The sequence below is a fragment of the Camelus dromedarius genome, chromosome 19, assembly GCF_036321535.1.
Source record: "Camelus dromedarius isolate mCamDro1 chromosome 19, mCamDro1.pat, whole genome shotgun sequence".
NCBI classification, from domain to species: domain Eukaryota; kingdom Metazoa; phylum Chordata; class Mammalia; order Artiodactyla; family Camelidae; genus Camelus; species Camelus dromedarius.
Genome location: NC_087454.1, coordinates 7,578,241 through 7,605,645, shown reverse-complemented (window position 1 = coordinate 7,605,645; position 27,405 = coordinate 7,578,241). Strand labels below are relative to the sequence as shown.

The 27,405-nt window shown below is 36.7% G+C and overlaps 1 protein-coding gene across 5 annotated transcripts in view; it reads right to left on the bottom strand.

Moving 5' to 3' along the window:
• Nucleotides 1-27,405, bottom strand: part of HIVEP1 (HIVEP zinc finger 1) — a 126,433-nt gene that overhangs the window by 49,804 nt on the left and 49,224 nt on the right. For all 5 annotated transcript variants that reach the window (XM_031435191.2, XM_064476203.1, XM_064476200.1 and 2 more), the window contains exon 3: nt 10,580-10,633. In XM_031435191.2, coding sequence (XP_031291051.2) covers nt 10,580-10,633 — 54 coding nt within the window. The remainder of the gene's footprint in view (nt 1-10,579; nt 10,634-27,405) is intronic.

Below are 27,405 nucleotides of genomic sequence, written 5' to 3'. Positions count from 1 at the left end.
ATAATCAGAACATAGCAGTAATTCTAAACAAGAAGCTCAGCCCTAAACAGAAAAGCAGGAATGGAATATAAGTGGAATTTAAGGTCAACTGCTTAAAAGTAAGACCAAGGATAATTTAGTCAAGAGTTTAAACAATGCAAGGTTCAACATCAAACTCTTACAACGTAACAAGTAGCCAACAGAATACATTTTAAAAAACTGTTCAAAAGAAATAGAAAAATAATTATAGGGTGGGGGAGGAAATCTGAATTCACTATTAATAGGCTATGATGCAGCAAAAAGTCAGGAAATAGAAAAAGAATACAGATTTTAACAGAAAAGGAAAATGTAGTAGAATAAAAACACACTAAATTGTATACCTTACAACATCTTTGTTACAATAAAAATTTCATAGTTTCAGAAAAAATGAAAACACTATGGATTTGGAGTATAGAGATGGCAAATCTCTACCTATCCCCTGAAGTTCTGTATTTTTAAAATCATTGTGCACAGGTACTATTCACACACAAATAAATGTGTAATGAAATACTCAACCTCAAAGCAGGTCGATTAGCAAATTAAGAACCCAACAAATAACTGCTTAGTTAACAATAATTTAAAATAATATAGATCGAAATCTAGCCAATATAGACAAAAAAGGGACTCAAATATTTGTGTAATTAAGCATTCAAAGGCAAATAAATACCACAGAACTTTTTTACATACAAAAGAAAATCTGCTAAGCAGTCAATAATAATTTCAGAGAAATAATTTTGACTGTAGAAATATAGGAAAAATGAAGTCAAATAAATCAAACTGAAAAATGTTTAAGTAGATAAGTAACAATTAAGTTTGAAATTTTTAATTAAAGAAAAAATCAAATAAATGTTCTCAGAACTGAAAAAGGGTAGGATATTAAAAACAGAAAGCTACTTAAAATTATGAGGTCATACTCTATCTTAATATATTTAGATACTTAAATAACATTTAGAATATAAGAAATTATAAATACATTTACTCAAGAAGGCACAAACTTGAACAGGCCTCTAATTACAGAAGAAAATAAAAATACATTTGTTCAAGACCTATATATGCTTTTCTTCCCCCACAAACACTCAACTGTCAAGTAACTTATAGTAACATTTCATACTAAATATAAGGAAAACCGCCCAACACAATCAATTAAGTCCCGACACATCAAAACATTACAGGCCAATCTCTGCACGGCACAGCCATTCATGCAGCTGTCACAGCCAGAAATTACCCTAGACCCCTCCTACTCTCGTACCAGTTACCACTTCTGCTTGTTCTTTCTCCAGATCATCATTACTTAAATATGTTCTCTGGTGGCCTCTGGGCAGAGGAAAGCCTGGGTTTCAGACCTGGCTTGACCACCTAGGTCTGTTACTGTGCTTCATTATTGGTAAAATGCACATAACGGTAACTCATGGGGTTGTGAGGATTATTTGAGACAATGCGTGTAGAAAGCACGATGTGGTGTCCAAAACTTCAATTTTAGCTTATTAATATTGCTACTGTTGATGAAGTTGTAATTATTATCATTGTGTCATCATCATCAGTGGAATTGACAGTAGAACAAAATAGGTAAGCCAGTATTTCAGCATTTATTTCCTGTAATACCAAACTGAATACTGAATAACACTGATTAACACTTACATTTTAGCTTCAGTGAAACTAAATTTTTAACTCTTCTAATTAAAAAATCATAAATATACATTTTATTTGATGTCTTATAAGTTTATAAAAGAACATTATTTTAATATGTTCTATGTATTAAAAAGATTAGAAAACAGATTCAGACTTCGATTCAAACAGTAAGTTTACAAAATAACAATCATACTTCCCTTATTTGAGGTCATTCAAATTTATGTCCTTTTGCTTCACTTTCATGAGAAAGATTCCAAAAATCTTGGTGATTTTTCTAAGAAAGATCTTCAATTCTTCAGAACATCACAACTTTTCCCACCAGGTAACTAAATGTTACTATATTACAAACTACCCCAAGAGTAGTCTTAGTGTTCGGATAAAACCGAAAGAAAGATTCATTTGTAGTAATGTGCATTAATGGAGTAATTCATTTGTAGTTTATCTATTAAAGAGTAAAGAATTAAGCTTTTATTTTTGTTATACATAAATTATTTGTATAAATCACTGCAGATATATACAATTAAATTATAATAAAAGATTTACTTCAGAGATGCAATGTAGGTTACAGCAGGAAAATTACAACGTATCTATTTAAACACACATCAGAAACAGAAGAAAGTAACAGTATGTCGTTTAGAACTCTTCTGCTGTGTAAAGGAATTCATCCTTACCACCTCTGCCCCATCCACCCACCTACCCACGCATCCATCTTCATTTATTAATAAATATTTGCCAAATGCCTACTCATGCCCCAGGAACCACAGGAGCTGCTGGGACATGACACTGGGCAGAAGTGAACTGGAGCGTTTATGAGGACACCTGTGTGGCAAGGGTGAGGGAAGAGGTGACTGAGATGGATCTCACGGGCCAGGAGCTTTTTTTTGTCTTCATGCTAAGAGACACAGGAAGCCATTACAGGGTTTTGTTAGCAGTTACTAAATGGCTAACTGCATGCTAGGTGGTGGGCTTCCAAAAATTAACACGCGTAGAGACATCCCTATTCCTGGCTCCGGTGCAGAGCTACACTCCTAGTACAGTGTGAAGTCCACTTCTTCCCTAACAAAACATCCAACTGTGTGTAACATGCTACTATATACATTTGTTCTCATTTAAATGTTCTTCAGTCCTCTTCCTGCCTTTTCTCACTCATCCACAGAATCTCATTTGTTGCTTCTAAATCTTTTCTTGAATAAAATAGTTAATGTTATCTCCTGTGTTTGGTGGGTAGGGCAAAATTCTAGTTTATCATCCTTTAAAATTTGATATTCTTATACACAGCAGAGCCCAAAAAAACACATTCGGAATAGTGAAACAGTGGCAAAAGAATGTCTCATCTTCGTGAAATGGTACTTGGCTGTTCCAGTAACCGTTTTCTTTTTAATTTTTTAAACTTTATTTTCTAGAATTTCATGCAGTGGCTTACCTGTCTTCACTTGATTCTGCTTCCCCTCACTTCTGTTTTCTATTCTTCCCCAGATTTATATCCCTCACTTTGACGTGACGTGTGTACCGCCCTCTCTGGCCTGAGTAAACATGAGGAAAAGAACTAGTCTCTAGGCGAGCAAATGTCTGAGCTGGCCTCCCTTTTCCTCCTTTCTCTTGCCCCACACATAGATCACAGCGGCCAAGCCGCGGGGAAGCCTAAGTAAGCACCAGCAGCACGCAACGCCCTTCTCAGTCACCAGCACCATCATTCACACGGAGAATAACACGGAGGCACAAGCATGCGGTCAATTATCTAAGAAGCGAAGATAGTAAATTAAACATAATCTGGGTTTTTTTTTCCTTATCCTTCCTCCATGAATCCCCAAGTGAACAAACAGAATGAGAGCCACTCACTCCTTTGTTTTCCACAGTCCTCAGGGACGCTGATCTCAAAGCAGCTCAAATCCACACATTATCCGAACTACTTCTCTCTTGCCAAAAAATGAAGCAGTGGACAGAAATACAGACTTTATAGAATCTTAAACAAATGTATTTCGAACATTTTAATCTCCCTGAAATCCCACTGCATCTTCCAATCAAGTCTAAGAGCAGTGTGTCATAACTTAACTGGCGGTGACTTTTTCCTTTTGTAAATGGTGCGTGAAATCATTGTGCATCTTACAATCAACAGCATTTTGAATTCAGTGGAATAGGCTATAAAAGTGTAAAAGAATGCAAGCCTTTCTTTGAATCCTATAAGTAAAATCATGCTAGTTATTTTAGCCTCTAATTTAATAAATGATTACTCAATAGAAAGCAATCAGTAAAACTGTTAGGAAATAAATTGAGAGTTTTTGCCTCTCATATTTTGCAGGAAGCAAAGTTTTTGCATATAAACAACGTGAACAGAATATTTAAAGACACTTACTGTACTAAAAAATGCTTTGTTTACCATTACGCAAATCATCTTCTATAAAGCTGGTACAATCTAGCTGAAAGGCAGTGATCTCTTGGGATTTGGTATTTTTAAATCTCAAAATGTTGACAGGATTGACACATGATACCTTTAACTCACACACATGGCACAATTAAAATAATACCAATTTTCCTGTAATTTGAGCCATTAGCATTGTCTATTACAATACAAGAACATTTCAGGAGACCTGAATATTTAAATTTGAAATTCCAAGTAATATAATATTAAAAGAGAAAACAGATGACTTTCTTTTCTGAAAAACAGAAAATCTGTTGCTGTTTTCCCAAGGGAAATTTATTAGGCACTGCTGCCAGTCTACAGAAAACCTCATGAATTTTGATTCTACCAATTCAGATTTTATGATAATTTGGCGAGAGCCGAGTTACAGCTTACAGGTTCCTTTAGGGTACAGACTTTTCCCTTCCTATCTATTTCCCAGGGCCAAAAAGAATGGCTGATGCACAATAAAAAATGATTGAATAAAAGAATGAACTAGTAACTTTACAAGAAAAGAAGTATGAATTTTTTATGCCTATAATATTAAGAAAGCAGAATTTATAAACATTTTTCTTTAAAATAAACACCCATTAATGCTTATTTATTTCCCAATAATTTATAAACCCAAGGACCACAACTTGTCAAAAATATGTACTTAACTAGTTAGCATTACTGTAATACTGAAATAATAAAGCTGTATGCCTTTAAAATATTCTACACTTCGGACATCTCACTAACATATTACACTAGCCTTTCCATTGGCTGTATCACTGCGAGCTTTCATTTTATAATTGTTAATGCCTTTCTAAGTTTATAACATTTTAACTAAGCCAACCAAGTTCTGTTTTACTGCACATACTTTCTCCCAGACTGTTTTAAAACATTTTTATCTTATCTTCTATTATATTAACATTATTCATTTTAATTGAATAAAAATCAGTCCAACTTTTCCATTATGCCACCCAAATTTTAGTCTTCCTTAGGCAGGACTTCAACACCACTAATTAAAAGAACATGCTCTTGTATTTTCTTAGGTACACCTAGCAAAGTTCATAAGGAAGAGAATGTCACGGGCATTAAAGCATAACCTTACTCACATAAAATACTATTCTAAAGCAGCCTTCATTTCTTTTTTCCAATATCACATGTGGTATTTAAAAAAGAAAAAAAAAAGGGAGTATTTTTCACTGATTGCAAACTTAGTCATATTATAAGGAGCTTTAAAAAAAAAAATTTAGGGAAGTAGGTGAGCCAGTCCTAGCTTTCTTATTTACCCTCCAATTAGAATTCACAATCTAGTTTTCTGCTCATCAGTCTGTCACTCTCACTTCTGAATTACTCAGTCTAGTTTTACATAGGAACCTAACTTCCCTCAAGCTTCCCCAGATAACAAGACAGTAATTCCAGAACGTAAATCATGCCTGTGTTAGCAAAAATCCTAGCTGTCAGGTGACTCCTTGGAGCAAGTCTGAGTATCACTGAGTCATTCCAGCAGGACAGACTCCTTACTGTATTTCTTAAGCCATATAAACTACTTACATGCTTACAACCCATTACTCTTGTATACTTGGTAAAAGGGATGATTAACAAATTATCTTTTAAATAAAAACTTTGTGACTAGAATATGTAATATCAGAGCGATGGCTACTCTCGGGGAAACTACAGGTATTATGGTGGTGATCTTGGGATTTTGCTGTTTGAGACAGAATAATATGAAAAATCCCAATGCAACATGACCTAAAATCTCCACCTTTTTGTATACCCATTGTCCCTCCTATTTTTTCCTAAATCACAATATTCTTCTCAAAGGTGATCTCTTCAAAGGGTTAATTTAGAACAGGACTAACCTTATTACAGGTTCAACTCGAGTACAGCTCTCAACCAGCTATGATGCAAAGTAATATTAGAATAACATGGCTTTGAAAATTCCACATGCCACTTTCTGGCTCCAGTCCCTGGGGTACGGTTATTTAACATCTTTCAACTCCAGCTTCTTCATCTTTGTAAAATGGTGAATTTATCTGTAAAATGCTGAATTCTATATTCCTAACATAAAATCTAGGAGCGTTTTTATAGAACATTCCCAGAAACTTTTGTTTATCCTGTATTCAGAAACAGAAAGCAAATTAGTTTAAAAATACAAACTGCTTTTAAAAACCAATTAATGTAACAATGCAATTAAGTTAGAAATTACTAACAAAAAGATAAACAAAATCCTCAACCATCCCCATGGGGGAAAAATTGTATCAAGAGCATCAGAGAAGAAACCAGCAGGAAATTAATAAAAGTAGCAAATATTAAATCATGTTTAATATAGCTAAAGCAATGTTTAGAAGGAAATTAATAGCTTTAAGTGATTCCAATAGAAAAGAACAGACTTAAAAATGAATAAGCCCAGTTTGCAACCTAGGAAATTTGGTAACAGAATAAACCCAAAGAAAGGAAGAGGAAAAGATAATAAAGAGCAAAACGTAGTGAAACTGAAAAGTATGATACAAGAGGCTATCAAGAAAACCAGAAACTAGTACAGTAAAAGGTACAATAAAAGGGGAGTGAAATGGAAAAACCTTTGGCAAGACTGATTTAATCAGGACAGAGAGAAGAGGTACAAATAAACGATATTAATGAGAAAATGGAGATACAATTATAGATCTAACAGCAATGAAAGAGTAAGGGAACACCATGAATGACTTTCTGCCAATAAATGTGAATACTTAATAAAATGGATAAATAAGAAAAATACCCGATTGAAGAGAAAAAAGAAAGCTCGAGAAGTCTCATATTATTAAATATATCGACTTGGTACTTAAAAATCTACCCTTAACCCCTCTCCAAAATCAAAATATATTCTAAGACTTGCCCTTAAAGCTATCATTCCAGTATCAGATAACTCCATGGGAAGCAGGGGGGCACAGTCTTCAGATCATTCTATGGAGCTATAAAACCTTAAAACAAACCAGGGAAGGAAAATAATAAGAAAGCAAAATCATAGACCAATATCTCTTGAACACAGAATACCTAATTCTTCATGAAATATTTAAACATTTTAATGGTGAAATATCAGAAGCATTCCCTCTAAAATTAAGAACAAACCAAGGATGCTACACTATCATTCTGCTGATTTTTTACTGGAGAACAAAGACAAGGAACAATGATTTAAAAGGGAAGAAAGAAAACTTTCATTACTCCCAGCTGATAAGACTGTTTACAAGAAATTCTAAAGCATCTGCAGACATATTTTCAAAATGAATGAGTTCAGCCTGGTGGCTGGATATAAGATGAATATACAAAAATACATTGCATTTCTATTTGCCAACAAGAGCTAGAAAACAATTTCACAGAAAAAAAAATGAAATCAGTTAAATAAATAACACAATAAACCCAAATAAAGTTCCAAGAGAGAAATCCAATAAGTACAAGATCCATATGTAAAAAAAATTACAGGACACTGAACAAAAAACACAAGTATCAAAAATATACTATCCTTATGGATAGGAAGCCTGAAAATTGTGACAACTGTCAGTTTGCTCAAATTCAATGCAATCCCAAAGTTTCAACAAGTTTTTTTTTTAAGTTGATTCTAAAATTTAAAAGGATGAGCAAAAAAATAGAATCAAAGATTATCATGCTATTCTTATGCTTTATAATAATATAAATTACATATATTAATATACACATTATATATTAAATATAGGTTATAATATATAATAGTGCATATGTATATAATAACATATATTAGTTATATTTACATACATTAATTTATGTGTCAAGTACTGTGTGATAAAAATTTAAAACAAAGCATTAAAAATTAAAGCTTATTCATGAGACAGCACATAAACGCTCTCCTAACCTATTTATTTTTCCCAGTTTATTTATACACATTCCATCACTGTATCTGTGACAGTCACTATTTATTTTATTCAAATCTCTTGCAATAATTTTAGAAATAGTGTCAAACATAATGGATGCTAAGAAGTAAGCAGCACTGTAAGGGAGAAAACAGGGACATAATAGAGAACTGTATGAATGTTGCATGCTATATTTATTCCCAAATTGATAAAAACCAAAATAAATCAAACTCAACTCATCCGGTTTTCATTTATAAGTAGAGAGAAAGGATAAAAGAAATACAACATAATTTGGTGCACTTCTTTATTCTGTTGGTGTATAATGAGCAAAGTCAGTTTCTCTGTCACCATATTACACTGAACGGATGAATCCTTCCTTAAAATGTCAGAAAACAGGAAAGATACCTTTTCTAAGCTACCAATAAGCAAGGTTTGTTTTTCTCATGAGCCCATCGTTACGCTAAATGCTTCTGAAGATAAATTATTACTTGTCCTAATGGTTAAAAAAAGAAGACAGGGAGAAAGAACCTCAAGTAGGTTAAAGACCACAGCATCTTCCATGGAGACAAAGCCTCGTAACAATGAGCAATGTAGGGAAAAAAAGGCAGATGTAGAAAAAATTTAAACTTTCAAGGGGAAATAATCAAAAGCAAGTTGGAAAAATAGTGAAAAACTGATCTAACCTAGTTGACTCATCTTAATCAATAAAGAAGATAAATAACTCTAAATTTTTAAGTATATCCTTCAAAAGAAGAAATGAATCTCCTTTAATAAAACAGACAGCTCAGCAAGCAAAGATCTGAGAAATCTCAAGATCTTTATTACCCAAAGATTTTTATCTCATGTTGTTAAAGACAAACTGATATTATTCCTTAATTATACTTGGGAGGAAAACTATTTTATTTTTAATTCGCCCAGAATGCGTATGTAAAAATGAAAGCCAAGCAGTAATTCTAGGCAGTGAATTGCACAGAACAATGCTCACTTGGTATTCATACTAGGTCTTAAATAAGTGTAGCCTGCCAAATGTAGCCCACTGGATTATTCTCAGCCTCATTATCCAATTTCTTTTTTGAGAACCTTTGTTCCATTTCCTCCTTCCTATCAGGCATTTAGTTCACTGTTTTTAAAGCTCTTTGCCACAGGAGTAGGAAAGAAAGGAGGGAAAAAGGAAGACACATTTATTTTCCTAACTGAAGCAGCTCTAACCCATTACTAGGTGTGGAAAAGGCTGACTATGACAAAGAAGTTTAAATCATAAGGTTCTTATAGCCCGAGTGTCTCAAATACTTTTATGATTCTGGCAACGAGGGGAAGGGATCTTGAGTCAACCTTTCAAAGGGACAGCGTGGCTGTGGTGACCTCTGCTCTTCTTAGACTTGTTTCTCTGCAAGAGTGTCATGAAAGGGTCATATCTGATAAGGGCCTTCCAGAGAGTCCAGGGCCAGGGGGAGTGAGGGGAGAGGAAAAAGAAGGAAGACACTCTAAGGTGGCCGCACATCATAGCATCACTAGTCAGACTAGCTGGAAACCACCCTGGAGGCTTCACAGGCTGCGCCAAGGGATGGAGAACATGGACAGCGAGAAATTATTTCCACTAAAGACTCCTAAATGGGAGTCTAGATTAAAAAAAAATCTAGACTCCTAGATTAAAAAAAAAAAAAAAAAAGACTTTCAATTGGAATCCTCTGTGGCTAAATTACTCTGCCAAAATATCCCATTGTTTAATTCAAAGCTATAATGAGGACAAAGAAATAATAAATCATGAAATCTAAACGCCATAAAGAGAATCTTACATCTTTTTAATCAATTTCACCCACTAACAGAGTGCTGGAACTCTGTCCCCCTTCCTGTCTTCCTCCTTCCCAAAGTTCTACATATATTTTTTTTCATATTATCTGGGAAAATAATTAGTATACTATCCATGAAGAAAAATAATTTTTGCTTTTAAACTTTTTATTTTTTATACAAAATTTGCCCACTATAACTAATAAAAGAACACAAATCCAGATAAATAAAAGAATCTTCCTCTGCCCTTCCTCTCACCATTGTTAACATTTGTGTATAAGTCCATTCAAACTCTATCCAATCCTATATAAACATGTGTGCCGGCACGTTTTTGATAGGAAAAAATGGTGTATTTTACATTCTACATTGCAATTTCATTTTCCTCATTTAGCAACAAATCATCATAGTCAATTGAAATAATTAACATTTTTAAAAAGCTGCTTAACATCCCGAGATGTAATGTACTACAACTTATTCAACTATCCCTGCACTGACTAGCATTTGGGTTATTTTAGTTGTCCTAGGTTTTTGTCATTTCAAGAAAGTACTGCACTGCATGAACACACCTGTGCACACACATGTGTGAATACAGCCATCAGCATCCATTGCACTGGTTCCTTTATTGCTACAGGAAAGTCTCATGAACAGGACTTTCAGAAGAGCTGTAACAGTCTTTCACACTCCCACCAGCAACATATTAGTATTTCTAGAGCATGCTGTGTAGTTAAAACATTGCAAAAAGCAAAGTCCATATACTTGTAGGGATCCATCAGTTTAAGGTGATTTTTAATTCTGTGATATGCTTACACTGATTGATTTAGCAAGGCTGCAATTACAAGGTGTCTATATAGGAATCTCTGCAAGAATAAAATCTATACTGGGGTTGATTTTAATTTACCTTTTTTTGACACTTCTGCCCCATTAAGTTCTTTTTGTGCTTCTTCAATTTTGTCTAAGAAAAACAAAAAAAAAATTATAAATCAATACATTATATACAAATAAGAATACAGTAAAATAAACACCCTACTTATAAACAGTACCTAACATACAGTAATAAATATTTGTTGAATGAATTATTTATGGAACAAATATGTGTAAACTATTAAAGTAATGATATAATCCTTTTAAAAATTATATTTGTAATTTTAATTATTTCTTAGTCACAAGGCCTACAATTGTTTCCATAATGCAAATAACTAGTGCATTTAAAATACCGAACCATAGTTTAAAAATGTTTAGCTGCTTAATAAAAGTACCTGAAAATAATACTTGTTTATGAAGACATAGGGATTTTATTAGAGAGATATAACAAATGTCTACTGGCTTAGGAACAAGTCTAAGCAAAGGTCATAGATGGCCTAAGACCTAAGACAAACATGTAAGAAATAAAAGAAAAGATGGACAAATAAAGGAAAAGATGGGCTGAGGAGCAGGAGCCCGACGCCCAACACTTGCACCAGCCCCGGATCCCAGAACGCCGCGCGGAAGAGACCCTGTACAAACTGGCGGCTGCAGAGCGGCCACCTGCGCATACGGCTTTGAGAGAGCGACCCCCAAAGCTGGGAAGGCTGCCCGCGGGGCGGACGGGAGACGGAGGCGCCTGGGCCCAGAGCCTACAGTCCTCCCAGCTGAGCTCTGAGCACAACTGGATTTTGTAAATAAGCACATATTCTACTTTGGTAACAATTTAAATTTTATAAGGACATACAGATTTCATGACTATGACAGCAACCAATTCCAAGCTTAATGCAGTGGTCTAAGTGCTTACTATAATGGTAAAAGTTACAAAATTCCTAGGACACTATTTTATACTGAAACGAACAGAGTAACCATAATTATATTAACATTTTAGATAGTCCATTGGAGTATAGCTTAAATGCTTTTGAAACATTGGTACTTCCAGCACACACCATTTATGCCTTCCAGCATACACCAGCAGCCCCCAGAATGGTCTCCAATGCTAAATACCGCTACTGGCCACGGAAGATGCAACCTCCAAAATAGCACCCTCCCCAGATAAATAAAAGGCACAGATCCCACCGTAGGCCCTTCAAACCCTGGTCTATCTGCCTCTTTCCCTGTCAGCCTTGCCAGAAAAGCCAGAAATCCAAAGAAACTTTGATTTACTGATCAAACTTCTTTCAACTGCATATTGAGCCATCCAGCCTGCCCAGTCAAAACGAAGGGGGGGCATCCGAATAAAGTGGGAAAACTAGCTGAAAATATTAGATATTATGCACCAGCAACAGCAAACAAAACTAGATTTTCTTCCTGCCAAATGCAGTCCCCTCAGCAGTTTCCTACTTGCTTCCTGCTAGTGATCAGATCCGGAATAAGATCTGAGAGGAAAAGAGACACCCTTTGGAAATAACACAATTTTTTCTCAAAAACTTTAGTTATTTCTTATGAAATGCCAAGTGAAACTGGAAACAGGACTGATAAAAACAGTAACCCTTCTTAAATGCAGAAAGCGAACACTGCATTTAGCAGGACTTTTACTTCAAAGGGAGAATTTCAAATGTATGGATGAAATTTATATTAACATAAGTAACAAAAGACAAGGCCCACTGTCTCAAAAAATAAAATACATTAAAGTACACTGTAGACATTCAAAATGTAAACAAGTATTAAATACATAGTCTTAGAAACATAAAAATGAAAAGCACTGTTATTTCTATGCCAGCAGTTTCTCCAAACTTAAGAACCATAAATAATACATACGGATATATTAGATATATATTCAAAGCAGTAATGACTGTGTTTAAGGGTTTATGCACACACAATTTGGCATTATACAATAAAACAACTTCTTATTAATAGAATCAACTGTGGCTTAAGGCAGCAAACGCTCGACTGTATTAATATGCACTTAAAGAACAGGTTCTGTCTAGTATATTGAGGTTTGGCCACCTTCTATTTGTACTTGAACATAACAAATTCTCACAAAAACGACCTTGATTTACATTTGTGTTAAATCAGTAGATTTAGGACATCTACTGTGTTAGGTACAAGCATTTACTTAAATGCTTTTACCTGGAGCTCCAGTTCAATAGGTAAATACAATCTTCAGTAAAAGCATTATAAAAGCCATCATAAGCTTTCCCCTCAATTTTTATAAAAAGTCTTGTTTATATTTAACCTTTGTTCAATGTTTCTCCTGGTAAAATATGATGTTTTAAAGATACTCTCCACAACTACAGAGAAAGCACTCACTTAATACATGCTCTTAATTGGTTCAGACAAGGCAATTTATTAACATTTAAAGGCAAAATTTATCATTTTTTTCACTATGACTCAGAGTAAGAAACATATTTTTACATTCCAACCAATTACATGTGTGTGTATATATATTATGTGTATACATAATGCAGAAACCAAATTACCTACACTCTAATTTCTATCCTTTCCTATTAAACATGAAAAATGCTGCCTTGCCCAAATACACTGATTTCAAAACTCACTGCTGGACTGTAAATCTGCAGCCTGAAACTCACTGATAGAAGGGCAGTCCTCAACCAAGGGTACCACAACGTGTCTCACTGTAAGCCTTGATTGGCGAGGTTGGGGATGGGCGGGTACATGTGATTTAAAATGGGTAGCATGGGAATCTCAGATGCGGACACATCTTCCATCAGACCCTCCCCAACGTCACTGATAATTTCACAAAAACTACACATAAAAAATAGATATACATGGAAAATGGACATTCACATCACGCTAGTAAATCTAAGATGAGTAACATATCTTACTGTAACAAGTTTTTACTCTATTTAAGATGTAAGCCTAATTAATTCAAATTTTACCAAATATACTTGGAATTGTCACCTGGAAAAGATCCCAGCAACACATGAATGGATCCAAAATTGTCCCTAAGATCCAGAGGGGCCCATGGCTGAGACAGTGGCAGGAAAGAGAGGGTACCAACAATGTAGGTGATATTTTGGTTCTGCAACTATTAAAAATGTACCTTTTTACAGTTTGTCTTCTCTGATAAAAGTGCAGAAACTATTTGTTAATGGTTAAGGCTATTAATTATTTTGTTTAATGCCTTACATATTTTAAAATTTTGTTTATATAAGAAAACCATGCAAAAATATTTTATCTTCATCATAGGTAAATAATTATAAATAAAAAGAAAAATGTCTCTTTGTAAAACATAATCTGAAACCACTGAACCAAAAAAAAAAAAGTCCTGGAGCCCTCAGGAAACCACCTTCCTTTTGGGGTTCTGGGAAGAAGAGTGGATAATTAAAAACAAATCACTTATAAAAATAAAGCAATCTTCAAATAAAGGCTCACAGTAAGCACCTGCTCTCTAACCATTTTTACCCTCCCCATCTCAGATCCTCAACATCACTCCTCAAGAGCCCTGGGATCCAAGACATCACAGTTTTGGAGACCAACACACTAAACTGTTACGATTTGGTTCAACGAAAGCTGTGTGTTTCTATTGTGCTGAATGTCAACTTTGTGTCAAGTACAAAAGGAAGAACTAGAGATAGAAAAAAATTTTTTAAAAGCTCTCCTGGAGGGGCTTATGGATTATTATACCCTTTAAAAGATCATTTTAATATTAATTTGACAGTAAATATAAAGCCTGAATCCCCTGTGCAGCTTAACGAAGTTCTTTCTGATCCCGTTACCTCCTCTCCCCACCTGCCAGACCCCACTCCGTTCTTTTCAGCTCCAGCCCCCTGCCTGCAGGCTCCGTCAGATCCCTGAGCCTCTTCCCAGCTGCCCCTTCCAGCCCATCCCTTCAAGACGTCGCCTCTTGTAGGAAACCTGCTCTAAGACCCTCCTCAGAGCCGTCACTCCCTTCTCTGTGCAGCCAACCCCTTGCGTGTGGAACCCATTTCTCTCCAGCTCATGATCATCAGTAATAGCGACAGTAAGACGGACTGAGTGATCCACTGACAGTGTAAACAATAACCTGCCAAGTGACACAGAGAAGCACGGACGCATTCTGAAACAGAGATAAAGGAATTTCTGCACACAAACCAAAAACTGGCATTAGGTGGTTTCACTTAAGAACCTGGCGCTTTATCTTCCCTAGCATCATAAATAATTTCTACATTCGGGAAACGGCATCAGTACACTGATGGCACTAGAATCAAGTATTTATGACTCCATTAGACCCACCAAAGATCTAAATGATCTCTGCCTTAATTCCGTTAGCTCCCCCTTCTCTCTCGCTGTTCTGATAGCACCAATAGCCTCTTCTCCGACACCTTCAGGCTCTCACCCCTCACTGAGCCCTAAAAACACACAGCAAAAACACTATAGTTAAATTTTATGAGGAAGATCCTAAGGAACTGTAAAAAGCACCTCTATTTACTGAAAGAGATACCATCTGATTGAAAAAAGATCACCATATGTGGCTGTAATATTTTTACTACTGAATAAGCCTAACTCCCACATCCCCTCATTACACGTCAGGACAAGCTCCTTATTCTTACTGTTAACTGCTAGAGCAATTTCAGTAAGACTAAGTATATGACAAAGATGTAATGTTAAAAATGCATTCAATACCGGTAACCGTGTATACACGCCCTTCTAAATGAAGACTAGCCCCAGTGTTCACTACACAGTCAGCTGCGTAAAGCTACCTTTGTAAGTAACATGTTTTAACCTGTATGTTACACATCGCTTGTACCTCTAGACCTATGTCTTTCATGAAGTCAAACTCTATGATAATGCCTAAAATGACAGTCTAGACTAATATAATATTTCAAATTGAAAAATATTGCTTGAATAAGTAAAAAAAGAGACTCAACTCTTCACCAATGAATTTAAAAACTGTGATTGGTAAAAATTCTTTTAAAAACCCCATAAAGTTACTCAACTTGATCCAGAAAGAGAAAAACTCAACTAGAATAACCATGGGTGATTGATAAAGTTACCAGATAATAATGCAGAATTACCTTTATTGTAAAGGTTAAAGGCCAAGATGGTTTTATTATCAAATTCTTAACCAATTTTGAAGAATAAATCATTTCCTAAACTGTTCCAAAGCACAAGCTAACACAAAAGGTTTTCTAAATCATTTTAAAAAGCCAGTATAACCCTGATATCAAAATCTGACCAAGGGGCAGAAAAGTCTCACAGAGGAATATGGATGTAACAGCCTGTATTCAGAAGTATATTCCAAGATTAGAAAGCCATGTCCAAGTAGGGTGTAAAATAAGTACACAGAGGTATTTCAGTATGAGGAAGCATGTTGTCATAATCTGGAAAAGTAAACAGGACGAGGCAGAGGCAGGGGGAGAGGTAACTTAAATAATACCCAAAACATACTTTTTGATTAAACACATCTATCTCTAGTGTAAACAAAAACAAAACAAAAAACCCTCAATGATGAATAAAAAGGATACGCTTCATTGTATTAACCTGGTGTTATTCTAATAAACATCCCAAAACAAAGAAATTAGCCAATACCCCTGTAAACACCTCCTTTAGGAAGCCTTCCCTGACTCAGGCCCCCGGGCCCTGGTCTGCACCCCAAGCAGTGTTCTCGGCCCCAGTGCAGCGTTCATCACAAGACAGTCCGAGAGCCTGTGTGCGTACTCGCTTTCTTCATTAAACTGTATCTTATTCAACAGAGAACACAGGTGCCTAGATCACTAGACCCTCAACACGTATTTGTTAAATAAATGAATCACTATTGCAGTATTTACTGCAGCATTTATGTTAACAATTACTTGGGGACAATTTTACATGTAAAACAGTAAGGAACTAGTTAAAGAACTATGGTAGCCCCATACAATAGAATTTTATTTAGCCATTAAAAATGTTTTAAAAATACTTATCGGCAGAAAAAGTGCTCAAAGTATATTACATAATAATATTTTGTGCCACCTAGATGTATATGTGTACACACACACACACAACACAAACACAGATCTACAAAGAAATAGGCTAAAATGCAATGATTATCTGAGGGTAGTACATTAACAGGCAGTTTTAATGTTATTTCTGTTTTCTTTAATTACTAAATTACCCACAATAAATATTTTAATATAAAAATAAATATTATTTAAATTTAGTAAAAATTCTAAACCCCCTAAATGTGCTTGAATTATCTTTAAAAAAATGTTGGCTGGCTATAGGTTCTAAATTCCAAATTTCCAGATCATATAAAACACCCTGAGGGTTATTTCTAAAACTTAAAAACATTGATATACTGAATGGTTCATTTAGTTCAGAATTATTTATTAGCTCCTGTGTGCTGGCCCTGGTGATACACAAAGATGAAGAATCCTACGTGCAGGAGCTTACAGAAGTAAACAAGCAATCCCTGCACACGTGGTAGCTGTGTGACTATGTCCACTGGGCGTCAAGGCAACACGGAAGGGTGTAAATGTGGCTGTCTTGGAAAAAGGAAAAATGGTCCTAAACACCATCATGGAAGAAATTATACATGGGCTGAATATGCACAGAAGAAAACGAGAGATCTCGTTGAGAGAAGGGGAGGGCATCTGACGGGCAGGGAGCAGAAGGAGGCTGGAAAGCAAAGAAAACAAGGTAGAATGTCAGGAACTCAAAGCGGTTTGGAACATAAATCTGGAGACAATAGGTCTAAAGATACAGGATATGAGAGCCACCTTCTTATGTAATTGGTTGTTAAAACCACACCAGAGAGTAGGTGGAAACAAAAATATAACTATTCTATGAAGTAATTTGGCCATAGGCATCAAGATCATTGAAACCCACCTTTATCTATTAATATACTGAATCAACTTACAGGGAATCTAGACTAAGACTGTGAAAGGAGTGAAACAAAGGCTGTTCATTACAGTACTTTTCTTAACGGAAAAAACCTAAATAATCTATGGCACGTGGAATACAGTAGGTGCTCAATAAATACATGTTGAATGAATAATTGAGAAATGGTTAAGTAAATTATAGTACCTCCGTGTAATAGAATGTCATAGAACCACTATATTATAGTCTTCTAGAAAGACCCACTGGATCAGAAACCATACATATGGTACCCCAGACTGAGTAAGTTTTGAAAGCTTTGACAAGTGGGCTACCCACCCTCCAGTTAAGAATCATTGGTGGGATGAGAGGTAGAGGAAAAGAAACCCAAGAGAAAGGCAAAAGAAAAAAAAAAGGAAGGGAGGAAGGAAAGAAAGAAAGAAAGAGAGAGAGAGAAAGAAAAGAAAGGAGGAAAGAGAGAAATGAAAAAAGAAGAAACGGCTGAAAAAATTAGAATAGAAACAAACTGTCCACATAAGTCAAGAGAACAGTGTTTCATTGTCAAATCATTAGATGATGCAACTGATAAAGACTGAAAAAGCTCCCACTGGATTGAGCAATTAAAAGGTCCTAGTGATGCTTCTCAAAGCTTGTAGTGGAATGTCAGGCCAATGGGCAGAGGGCTGAAAAAGTGATGGGACAGGAGGTAAAGGAAAGAATAGAGCAGACGTGTCATTCAAAACATTCAGCAAAGAAGAAGAGAATGAACTTAAGGGCCAGAGAGAAACAAAGGGTCAAGGGAAGGCTGTTTGGTTTGATGTTTTTCAAAGACGTTTATAGACCCAAGGGAAGGAACCAAAACAAAAAACAAAAAAAAACACCACCACCCCCCAAAAAAACCTAGAGTAAAGATACAGGAGAGTGGGGGATGTGGAGGATAAGGTTCTGAAGACAGGAGAGGCCAGCAGCAGGTCCAGGAGAGGGGCTGGTTTTGAAGAGGGAAACACCCAGGGCGACTCTCTGAGGTCAGAGGGAAGGGAAGGAGGAGAGAAGGGTCTTCTCTTGGGAAAAGTCTGCTGATGGGAAGGATGAGACAGAGGCAGTGCACAATCAACTGCCACAGTTTTACTGAGACCAGAGGCATGGTTGCCTACAAAGGAAAAGGAGTTTGGTGTTTATGTTAAGGAGTCTCAGAGATTGATAAAAATTAGACAAAGGTCTGATGAGAAAAGAAGAACTGACCAACTTTAAGGACAAATAAAAGCATTGATGAATGGCAACTAGGGATCCGTGAATGTGGAAATCCATGCTTTTGGTACAATGTGTTCAACAGTATTCTTTACTCTAACAAAGTTTGGAAACTGAGAAGGAATGCCAAATTTGAATTTTTCCAGGAGGAAGGACAAAGAATTCAGTGAGATGGAGGTGCTAGAGAGTTGTTCACGTGACCAAGCTAATATACAAGGTGAGTGGTGGCTAGGAAAGAACCGAGAAAAAAAGACATAGGTACCAAGGACAGGGGAGGGGAGCTGAGCATCTCAGGGCCCAAAAAATCTGGCTAGAGGTTGTGATCAACTTCTGTTAAAGGATTCAAGGGTTTTAAAAAGATCCAGATGGCTGTGGAAAAAGCAGGGTAGAGATAAAGGTTAACTGGACATGAACAGTCTCTTAAACTAGTATGATAATGAGTCGTGAAACACCAAAGAAGATTCAGAACAGAATGTCGTAATAATTTTAAAATGTGAAATGCCTAACCTTACTATGATTTTATGGCCTAGTCTCGGCAAAACTATTCATTTTTGTTAGAAAGCATGTTTCCATTATGGTAGTAAGAACATCTTGAAATAGTTCAAAGGGAAAGGTAGATATGAGCTCCGTTATGCTTTAAAATTATGGATCAATTAAATGCAATGTTTCTTCTATAAGACAATCATCCTGATATCAAAACTGACCATGAAAATAACAAAATGTACAGACACAATGAATGTGTTATACTGAACCAGCTTAGGCTTTTGAATTATTTTTTGTCCCTTAATAACCTATCAGCTGGTTTACTTTGTAGGCAGTTAGTAGCCTTGATAGGTAGAGCTGAGAACTGTTAGTCCACTGTGCTCAAACTCTGCGCTTTTAATAGTGGGGTAATTATACCCTCTAACCCCTAGAAGGCGCTACAAAGGCTGCTAGCTCTTATGGTTGAGGACGCATTTTCCAAGTAAAAAGCAAAGCAAACTCCCAGTCTGCTTCCCAAAACCTCACACTGTTTGGGAGTCTGTGAGGAGTCCAGTAAGGGGTTAAGGTCGAAGTTGAAAAGCTCCTTTATTGAACAGCTACCTAAGCAAGTCGGCCTGAGGTCCCTTAGTGCCACTCTCCCAGCTCCTGATTTGCTGACTGATTATACATCACCTAAAAGAGTAAACCTCAAATTCTGCTACATACTCCAGTCACTAAATATTAGTCTCAGTGTTTAAAACTCTTGATACCGAGGCTGTACCCAATTAAATTAGCATTTTTAAAAGTTTTCCAGGTAATCCCAACATGCAGCCAAACTTCTCTAAATTACACATATTATCAGATCAAGATTCAAAAATTGAACGAAATGCAAGAAGTAAAGGGAAAAAATCTTAAACGCCTGCTCTTCAAAGCAACTTTTTACCAAGCAAGTGGGGCAGCAGCAGCATCATCTGCCTGCCAATCAGAGGGGCTGCTGACGTGCGTGGGCCCCAGGGAGGACCGGGCGGGGGGGCGGGGGGGCGCAGAATTCAAGTACACTTCACAGCTAAGGACGTCCACTCCACTATATGTCTAGAATGCAAAGCCAAAGCATATATTCTTAATAAGCATACCACCAAAAACAGATTTAAAGTTAATTACTAATATGAGCCCTAAACTAGAAAGTAAATTTCCAGCTAAAAATTCAATGTATGAAAATACAAAAACTAAACATAAAAAAGTATTGTGTAAAGATGCTGAAAACTGACATAGATGAAGTTTTCTAATAATTACATTAAAGTACTTTGCCCACGGTGGTTTAGGTATCATTATGAGAGCATGACAACGCTGGTTTCCCCCTCCTACCATGTGATGATTTCTGATGTAGAGAATGAAAGGTCGTCATGGTAACCACAGGGTGAGAAAGGAATATGAAGACAGAGGTTCTTACCCTGAGAGGCTAAATGCCAGGGTCCACTAAACTTGTGTTACTAACCCAGTAATGGCTTCACACGTGTACCCATATGCATGTATGTGCCCCCACATACAGAATCCAGGGCTAAGGATGAAGATGTAGAGACAGATCACTGAGAGACACCCAGGAGGTGTGGATATCAGATTAAACAAGTCTACTGTCTTCAAGCTAGCATTCTGACCCACCCCCGGTCTGCAAATAACACATCCATTTTCCTTATAGTACATTTCTTAAAGGTCCTCTTATTAAAAAAAAAAAATAAAGAAAGAAAAGGAAGGACTTAAATACACGGTGTTGTGATCTTACAGGCTAAAATATAGAAACTAAGCGTAGTGAACTCTGGCGACCTGGCGGGCGGTGCACTGCCCACCTTCTCCAGGTCAGCTTCCTCCCCTCTCCCCAGAAAGCCCACCATCCATCACCAGGAAACAGGGAATGCTCACAGTATTCTAGGAACTGTGGGAACTGTACTTACTATGTGTCGAGGTAAATGATATTTTGATATTTCAGATTTCTGGTTCCACTGGTTCTGTTTTGTGATCTCAAATTACTACAGATACAAATAAATCTACATTCCCTAAGAAATGAAAAGGAAGAAAGAGGATGAAATTAGAAACATAGGGGAAGAAGGGAAGAAATAGTGGAGATAACTGTTTGCAAACACCTTTTGGGTAAAAAAAAAAAGTATTAAAGGCACAGAAGACTGGAAAGGGAAGGCTACAACTACATTTCTTCTAGAACTCTAACTGCATGAAATGTCAGTTTGGGGTAAACAATACTTGATATTTCAGTTTCCCGTGTCAGACCCAGCAAACAGCTATGACGAAAGGATCTGCCCAGCCACCTGCCGGCGGACTGGTGACACTGTGTCGGCTGCTTCTGCCCGTGGACATCCCCGCTCCACCCTCCCCTCTGGGTCAAGCCCCGCTCTGCTGGTGGATACACAGCATCCCCTCAGCAAGACACATGGCTGCGGAAAGACTTAAACTCCAAGACACCCAGGCCACACCGCAGAGACTCTGAAAAGCCTTTCTCTGGATGACATGAAGCAGTTGACCACATTCTAATTCAAAAAGAAATGAGAATTTTTCCTCCTCGAGCCCTACCACAAACTTAGCAGACACAATACATTCATTATCTAATGTGAGAGGTATAGGCACCTCTCACAGTTGTCTTCAAAGTAATTCTATCTGATTCTGTCTTATTTTTCCTTATAAACTTTTATTTCAAAGAGCATTCTATATTTCAAATCTACAAATACAGATTTGAAAGCCATAAATGAGGCCATAAATAGAATGATGTTGGCCAACAAATGCATGTTCAAATATAATGTGATGGTATCTAAAGAATATCTAGAAACTTAAAAGCCACCAGTTAAAACAATTTCAAAAGAAATCTATTTATATATTTGACCATTAAAAACAAATCAACAATGAAAAATTCTACACGACAAAAAAACCTAGCTTCTCTGACAAATAATTTGCGAAGAAAGGAAGAGAGAATTAGAAATGGTACTTGTAGATGAAAAAAACATAAAAAGCAGATAAAACTACAAAACACGTGGACTGTATTTGATTCTAACAAAATGTTTAAAAATTATGACACTGTAGGGAACTGGAAATTTAAACACTGATAGGATTTCATCAATCATAGTAAGGAGTTAACTTTTTTGGTCTCATACATGAATTGTGATTATGTGAAAAAACATTCCTTGTCCTTCAGACCTTATATAACAAAAGCATATCAATGAATGCTGTATCGGAGGTCGTAAAACATTAGGGGAGCGGAAACACCCAGGGGAGTAGAGGGAACCAGACTGCTCTCAGGTGTGAGCTATGAAAGCTGGATGCCGGGCAAGTAGACGGTTATTACACCATTCTAGTTGTAATTATTTTGAAACCTCCCTAACTAAAAGTATAAAAAAAAAAACAAAAGAAGATGCCCCATCTGAAAAAAAAAAAAAAAAAAGGAAAAAAACCTGAAAGGTTACCAAAGTATTATTCATGTGCTGTTAGTGCTATGTTCAAATAATAATCATAAGCAAGAAATGATACATAACCGTGGGCAATAAATGAGGCAAAGCATCCAAAGGCCCAGCACACAGCAGACATTCCACCGAGGTCACTGCCCCCAGAAACAATCAGAGCCAAGAGGAAATTAAATAATTTCTGAGCTACCACTAGGAGGCAGGTTTGTACACACCAAAACTGAAAAGGACAACAAAGAGAATAAACGGTCATTTCTAGAAATATGACATCCAGTGTTCTTAATTCCTTTTGGTAACGCTGAGGGAGGGTAAGAATTAAGACTGTAAAGCTTTCCAAGATACAAAGTTAAAAAAAAACAACAAACAAATCAAAAAACAAAATCCAAGGAGTAGAGCAATGTATATAGCATGCATCTGTCAAAACATAAAAATGAGTGTATGAGTGTGTGTGTGTGTGAAAGGATACATAAGTCACTCACTACTGCTGGTGTTTACAGTCTCCCCTGGGGAAAGGGGACCAGGGAGAATGATATATATTTGATTGTACTTAATTTTTATTGTCATTTCTTTTTGAATGAGTTAACACTGTAAGATTTACCTTAGTTCTGAAACATAAACAATGACATATGATACAAGAAGGAAAGAGCATTTCAAACAAATCAACCACTGTGAGCACCTTAGGTTCCAGGTCATTTTTCATGTTTGTGCGTACACACACACACACACTTTTTAAAATGACACAAGAACTATATGGACACACTGTCTTCTTCTGTTTTAATATTAAAATATCTCCATCTTTTTCCAATAGTGATCTATCACTTTTTCAATTAAAAAAAAGCTAGTTTACAAGAAAAAGAAAGTGAAACTTCAAAATGTCTCTATTAAAAAAGTCCATGTGACCACTGTGCAGCATCTCCTAGTCAGTGAATGACACACACACAAACACACATGCAGTTCTGTACACGGGCTCAGGGACTGTCGTCTCTATGGAGACCTTAAACCCAGGTGAGGAACTTCTGATAGAGACCTAATCTACATTCTCACTGTTCTTTTGCATTCTGGATGAGGAGTCAAAGGTGCATTTCCATAGTAATACGGAACATGTTTTCATTTTTTTAGTCGTTAAATTTCTTAATTTCTCCCCAAATAATGTAACAATGTAGCTCTTACTAGTACAAACTATTCTTACTTAGCCACATTAAAAAAAAAAAGTAATTAGAACAAATAATCTGTTCCTTTCCCCAATTTACCAGTCCAATTATATTTCACAAACCTTTACACAGTGGAGGAGAGTAGACAGGAAAGAAAAAAGTACTGGCACCAGTTCATCAGGCATTGTGCTCGGCACAGTACGTCTCATTCCACCCTCAGCACCTACCGTGTGCAAAGCTTTGAGCTACATACAGTCTTCCCTTGAGAACCCAGGCTCTAGTGGAGATGAAGATACATTAATCAAGTAATATTAATGTGTAGGTACCTATAATGTACAGTAAATAGTGATAACCTCACAACAGCAAAAGGAAGAAGGGACAATGAAACAAAGCTCTCACTGTGAGAGCTGATAATCAGTCCACTTTTGACACAACAGTGTGTAGCCGCGAGTACTGTGGTGGAGCCAGTCATCCCAGGATACCACACTCATGAACCAAAGGATCAGAGCACTAATTCCTCCCCGTGCCAGCTTGGGAGTCTTCCCAGAGTCTCTTAACTCTTCAGATAACCATCTGCCTAATTCTATAAAAACTTGCACTGATATCAAGAATGCATTATCTACTCATTCAGGACTTCTGGCTTCTGGTAATGGCAGAGTGGCTTATATGGGACTAACCTTCCTGTCAACACAATAAAACCATGGACAATATATTTAACAACAACAACAACAAAAAATGATAAACAGGAAGGTACTGGAGAGTGACCAAAAGCAGGCAGAAACTGGATGGGATTTGACCCTAGAAGGATAAGAAGCAAACGAGGTAAGATCCACGTTTCAACGACCCTTCCCGAAGGACAATCACCCATGAGGCTGAAAGCAGTAGGCGCACCGGGCTGCTGCAACAGGTGGAAATTGAGGGAGGAAATCCCAGAAAAGAGGGAGCCCCAGAGAAGGGAGTCCAGAATCTGAGAACAAACCCCTCAAATCCTTGGCTGAGTCCTGAACTGCTCGTGCGGAGGGTTAAGACTTCAAGGAACCCAGGGGAAAGCAACCCACGGGCAGGCGGAAACAACTGAGCAACGTATCCACAGCAGCTCCCAGTACTGGACACAGGACTTGGGGTTCAAGTCCTTCCAAGACAGAGGAGCCTGGTAGAAGCCTTGCCTTTCCACTGACATCTCAGAAGGCTATGCCTTACCATTAACATCACATCTTGGCATCAGGGCATATAAAACAGACCTATTCTGAAAACCCTAAAATCAATCTTCCTTGAGTTTCAGATGTGATAGTAATTCAACTGTCTGCTAAAACAAAACCCAGCAATCTTCAGAAGATAACAGAATCCAGAGCCTCTAAAATGTATCAGCCACACTGCTCTCTATACAATAAACAGGAATTCCAGAAGAAACTCTAAAAAGAATGTAAATAATACAACAGAACATACAATATCTGAAATAAAACAACAAATGGAACTCTGCAAAAGAAAAGATTAGTGACCTTGAAGTCAATAGAAATTATCAAATGTGAAGCCTAGAAAGAAAAGACTGGAAAGGAACTTAGTTTCAAAGGCCTGTGGAACAGTATCAAGTAGTGTAACACACAAGTAAATAACGTCCCAGAAGGAGAGGAGAGAGAAAACTGGAGAGAAAGAATGGCTGAAGAAATAATAGCTGAATTTTCCCATATTTGATTAAAAACATCAACCTACAGATTCAAGAAGCTCAGTGAGCACCAAGGAGGATGAATACAAAGGAAGCCACACACAAGACAGGTCATGTGCAACAGCAGAATACTGAAGGGGCTGGGGGACTTACTTTTAAACTGCTGAACAGAAAAAAAAAAAAAAGTCAAACTAGAATTCTGTATCTAGCAAAATTATGAATGAAATGAATGAAAAAATGAAAAAAGAAATCTGTTATTAATGAGATGAAAATCTGTTATTAATACTATGAGCAATGCTACAAGTGGTGATTTAGGCTGAAGGGAGATGATAACAGATGAGAATACATGGAGAAGCAGCCAGCAACCTCCGGTCTGGAGGCCAAATCCAGCCCACAGCCAGTTTATGCTAAGGCCTATGCATTATTTTAAATGTTAACAAAAGGGAAAAAGAAAAAAAGAAGTACATGTGATGGAGACTGTATGAGGCTGCAAAACCTGTAACAGTTACTGTCTGGCCTTTTCCAAAGAAAATTTGCAAACTGCAACTGATGAGAAGGAAGGAGGGGGTGGATCAAAGGAGGGAGGGGAGACACAAGGCAAATTCAAAAGGCTACGTTCTTCTTCAGTTTTTAAAGACAGCTGACTGTTTAAAGCAAACATAACACAGCATATTATAAAGTTAATCTGTGTAAGCAAAATATACAACAAAACATTTACTCATCTAAAAATGTCCCGAAGCCCAAGGTCATCCTGATATGATGAACTCACAACCCAATCTTAGTACCTTCAACTTATTTCATATTATTTCAAGTAAGTCTTAAAATACTAAATTGAAATGATTATTTTTTAAAGAGCACAAAACTGAAATAGATGGTTTGTTCCCAATCTACTCTCGGATACACATGACAAATAGCAAATTATCAGCTCTGGAAATCTTTTGAGAAACTGAAAGCACTCTCTCTTCTTAAAGTTCTTTTAAAATAAATCACTAATTAGTTCGCCCTATTAAATACTGGCAAAGTGTGAGAGTTGATGTAAATTCTAGGGGAAGTGAAAAGGCTTCTGTGAGGAAAGACATAAAGAAGGAGTAAGCACTCAGTACATGGGGCACCATAAGCAGGTGTTTCATGGCAGAAAGTAAACGTACAGAGCAAGAGGAGAACATGGTTGAGAAGTCAGCATACTGCACAAGGAATCAGTCTAAAATGACACGGAAGTTTGGGTTCTGATGGCTGGACAAATGATGTGTCTCTGTGTCACAGACACAAATAACCTGCCTTCACCACCATCCACCCACACCTAGCACAATACACACGTATGACGGGGTGAGCACTCTACCAACATTTAGGAGTCACTCAACCACTTACGATATGAGCACACGAATGAAAAATCAAGGCTGGTCTACTAGAGATGGGCTGTCCATTTTCAGACATGATAATGAATTCGGAACACAAGGCCGAGGGGACTGGGATTACCCCAGGAAAGACGCTTAAAGGGACGCCAAATAGAACACTACTGTCCGGTCAAGGCTGGATATCCAGATTTGAATTGAGAGTCTAGAGTTCTTTTTTATTTTAATAGATTCTGGTGTGTGTTCTATCATGTTTGGTCATTAGAGAAAACTGAAAGTACTTTGTTCTCATACTATTTCAAATGAATATTCTGTAAATAATACTATTATCAGTGAGAGAATTAAAAATCAACAATAAACTGAAAAAGACACTGATGGGTAGGAATAAATGGTAATCGAAAACCACGCAGCAGGTAAGAGGGAGCCAAACTTATCAGTGGTCAGTTCACCAGCAGACGGTTTTCTACCAGATAGATTTACTTTCAATTTAGGTTTGTAACTGAGGGGATGTGGGCAATGACTTCTTGGAGTAAGAGAATCCTAAATTTTTTTTAAAATTAGAGGCTCAGATCAGTATCTATTATGCAATTCAATTTTTGTAGACGTGTGTGTGTGTGTGTATATATATATATATATATATACACATTTTAAATGATGTTGCCATGTCTGCATAAACATTTCTGGGAAAA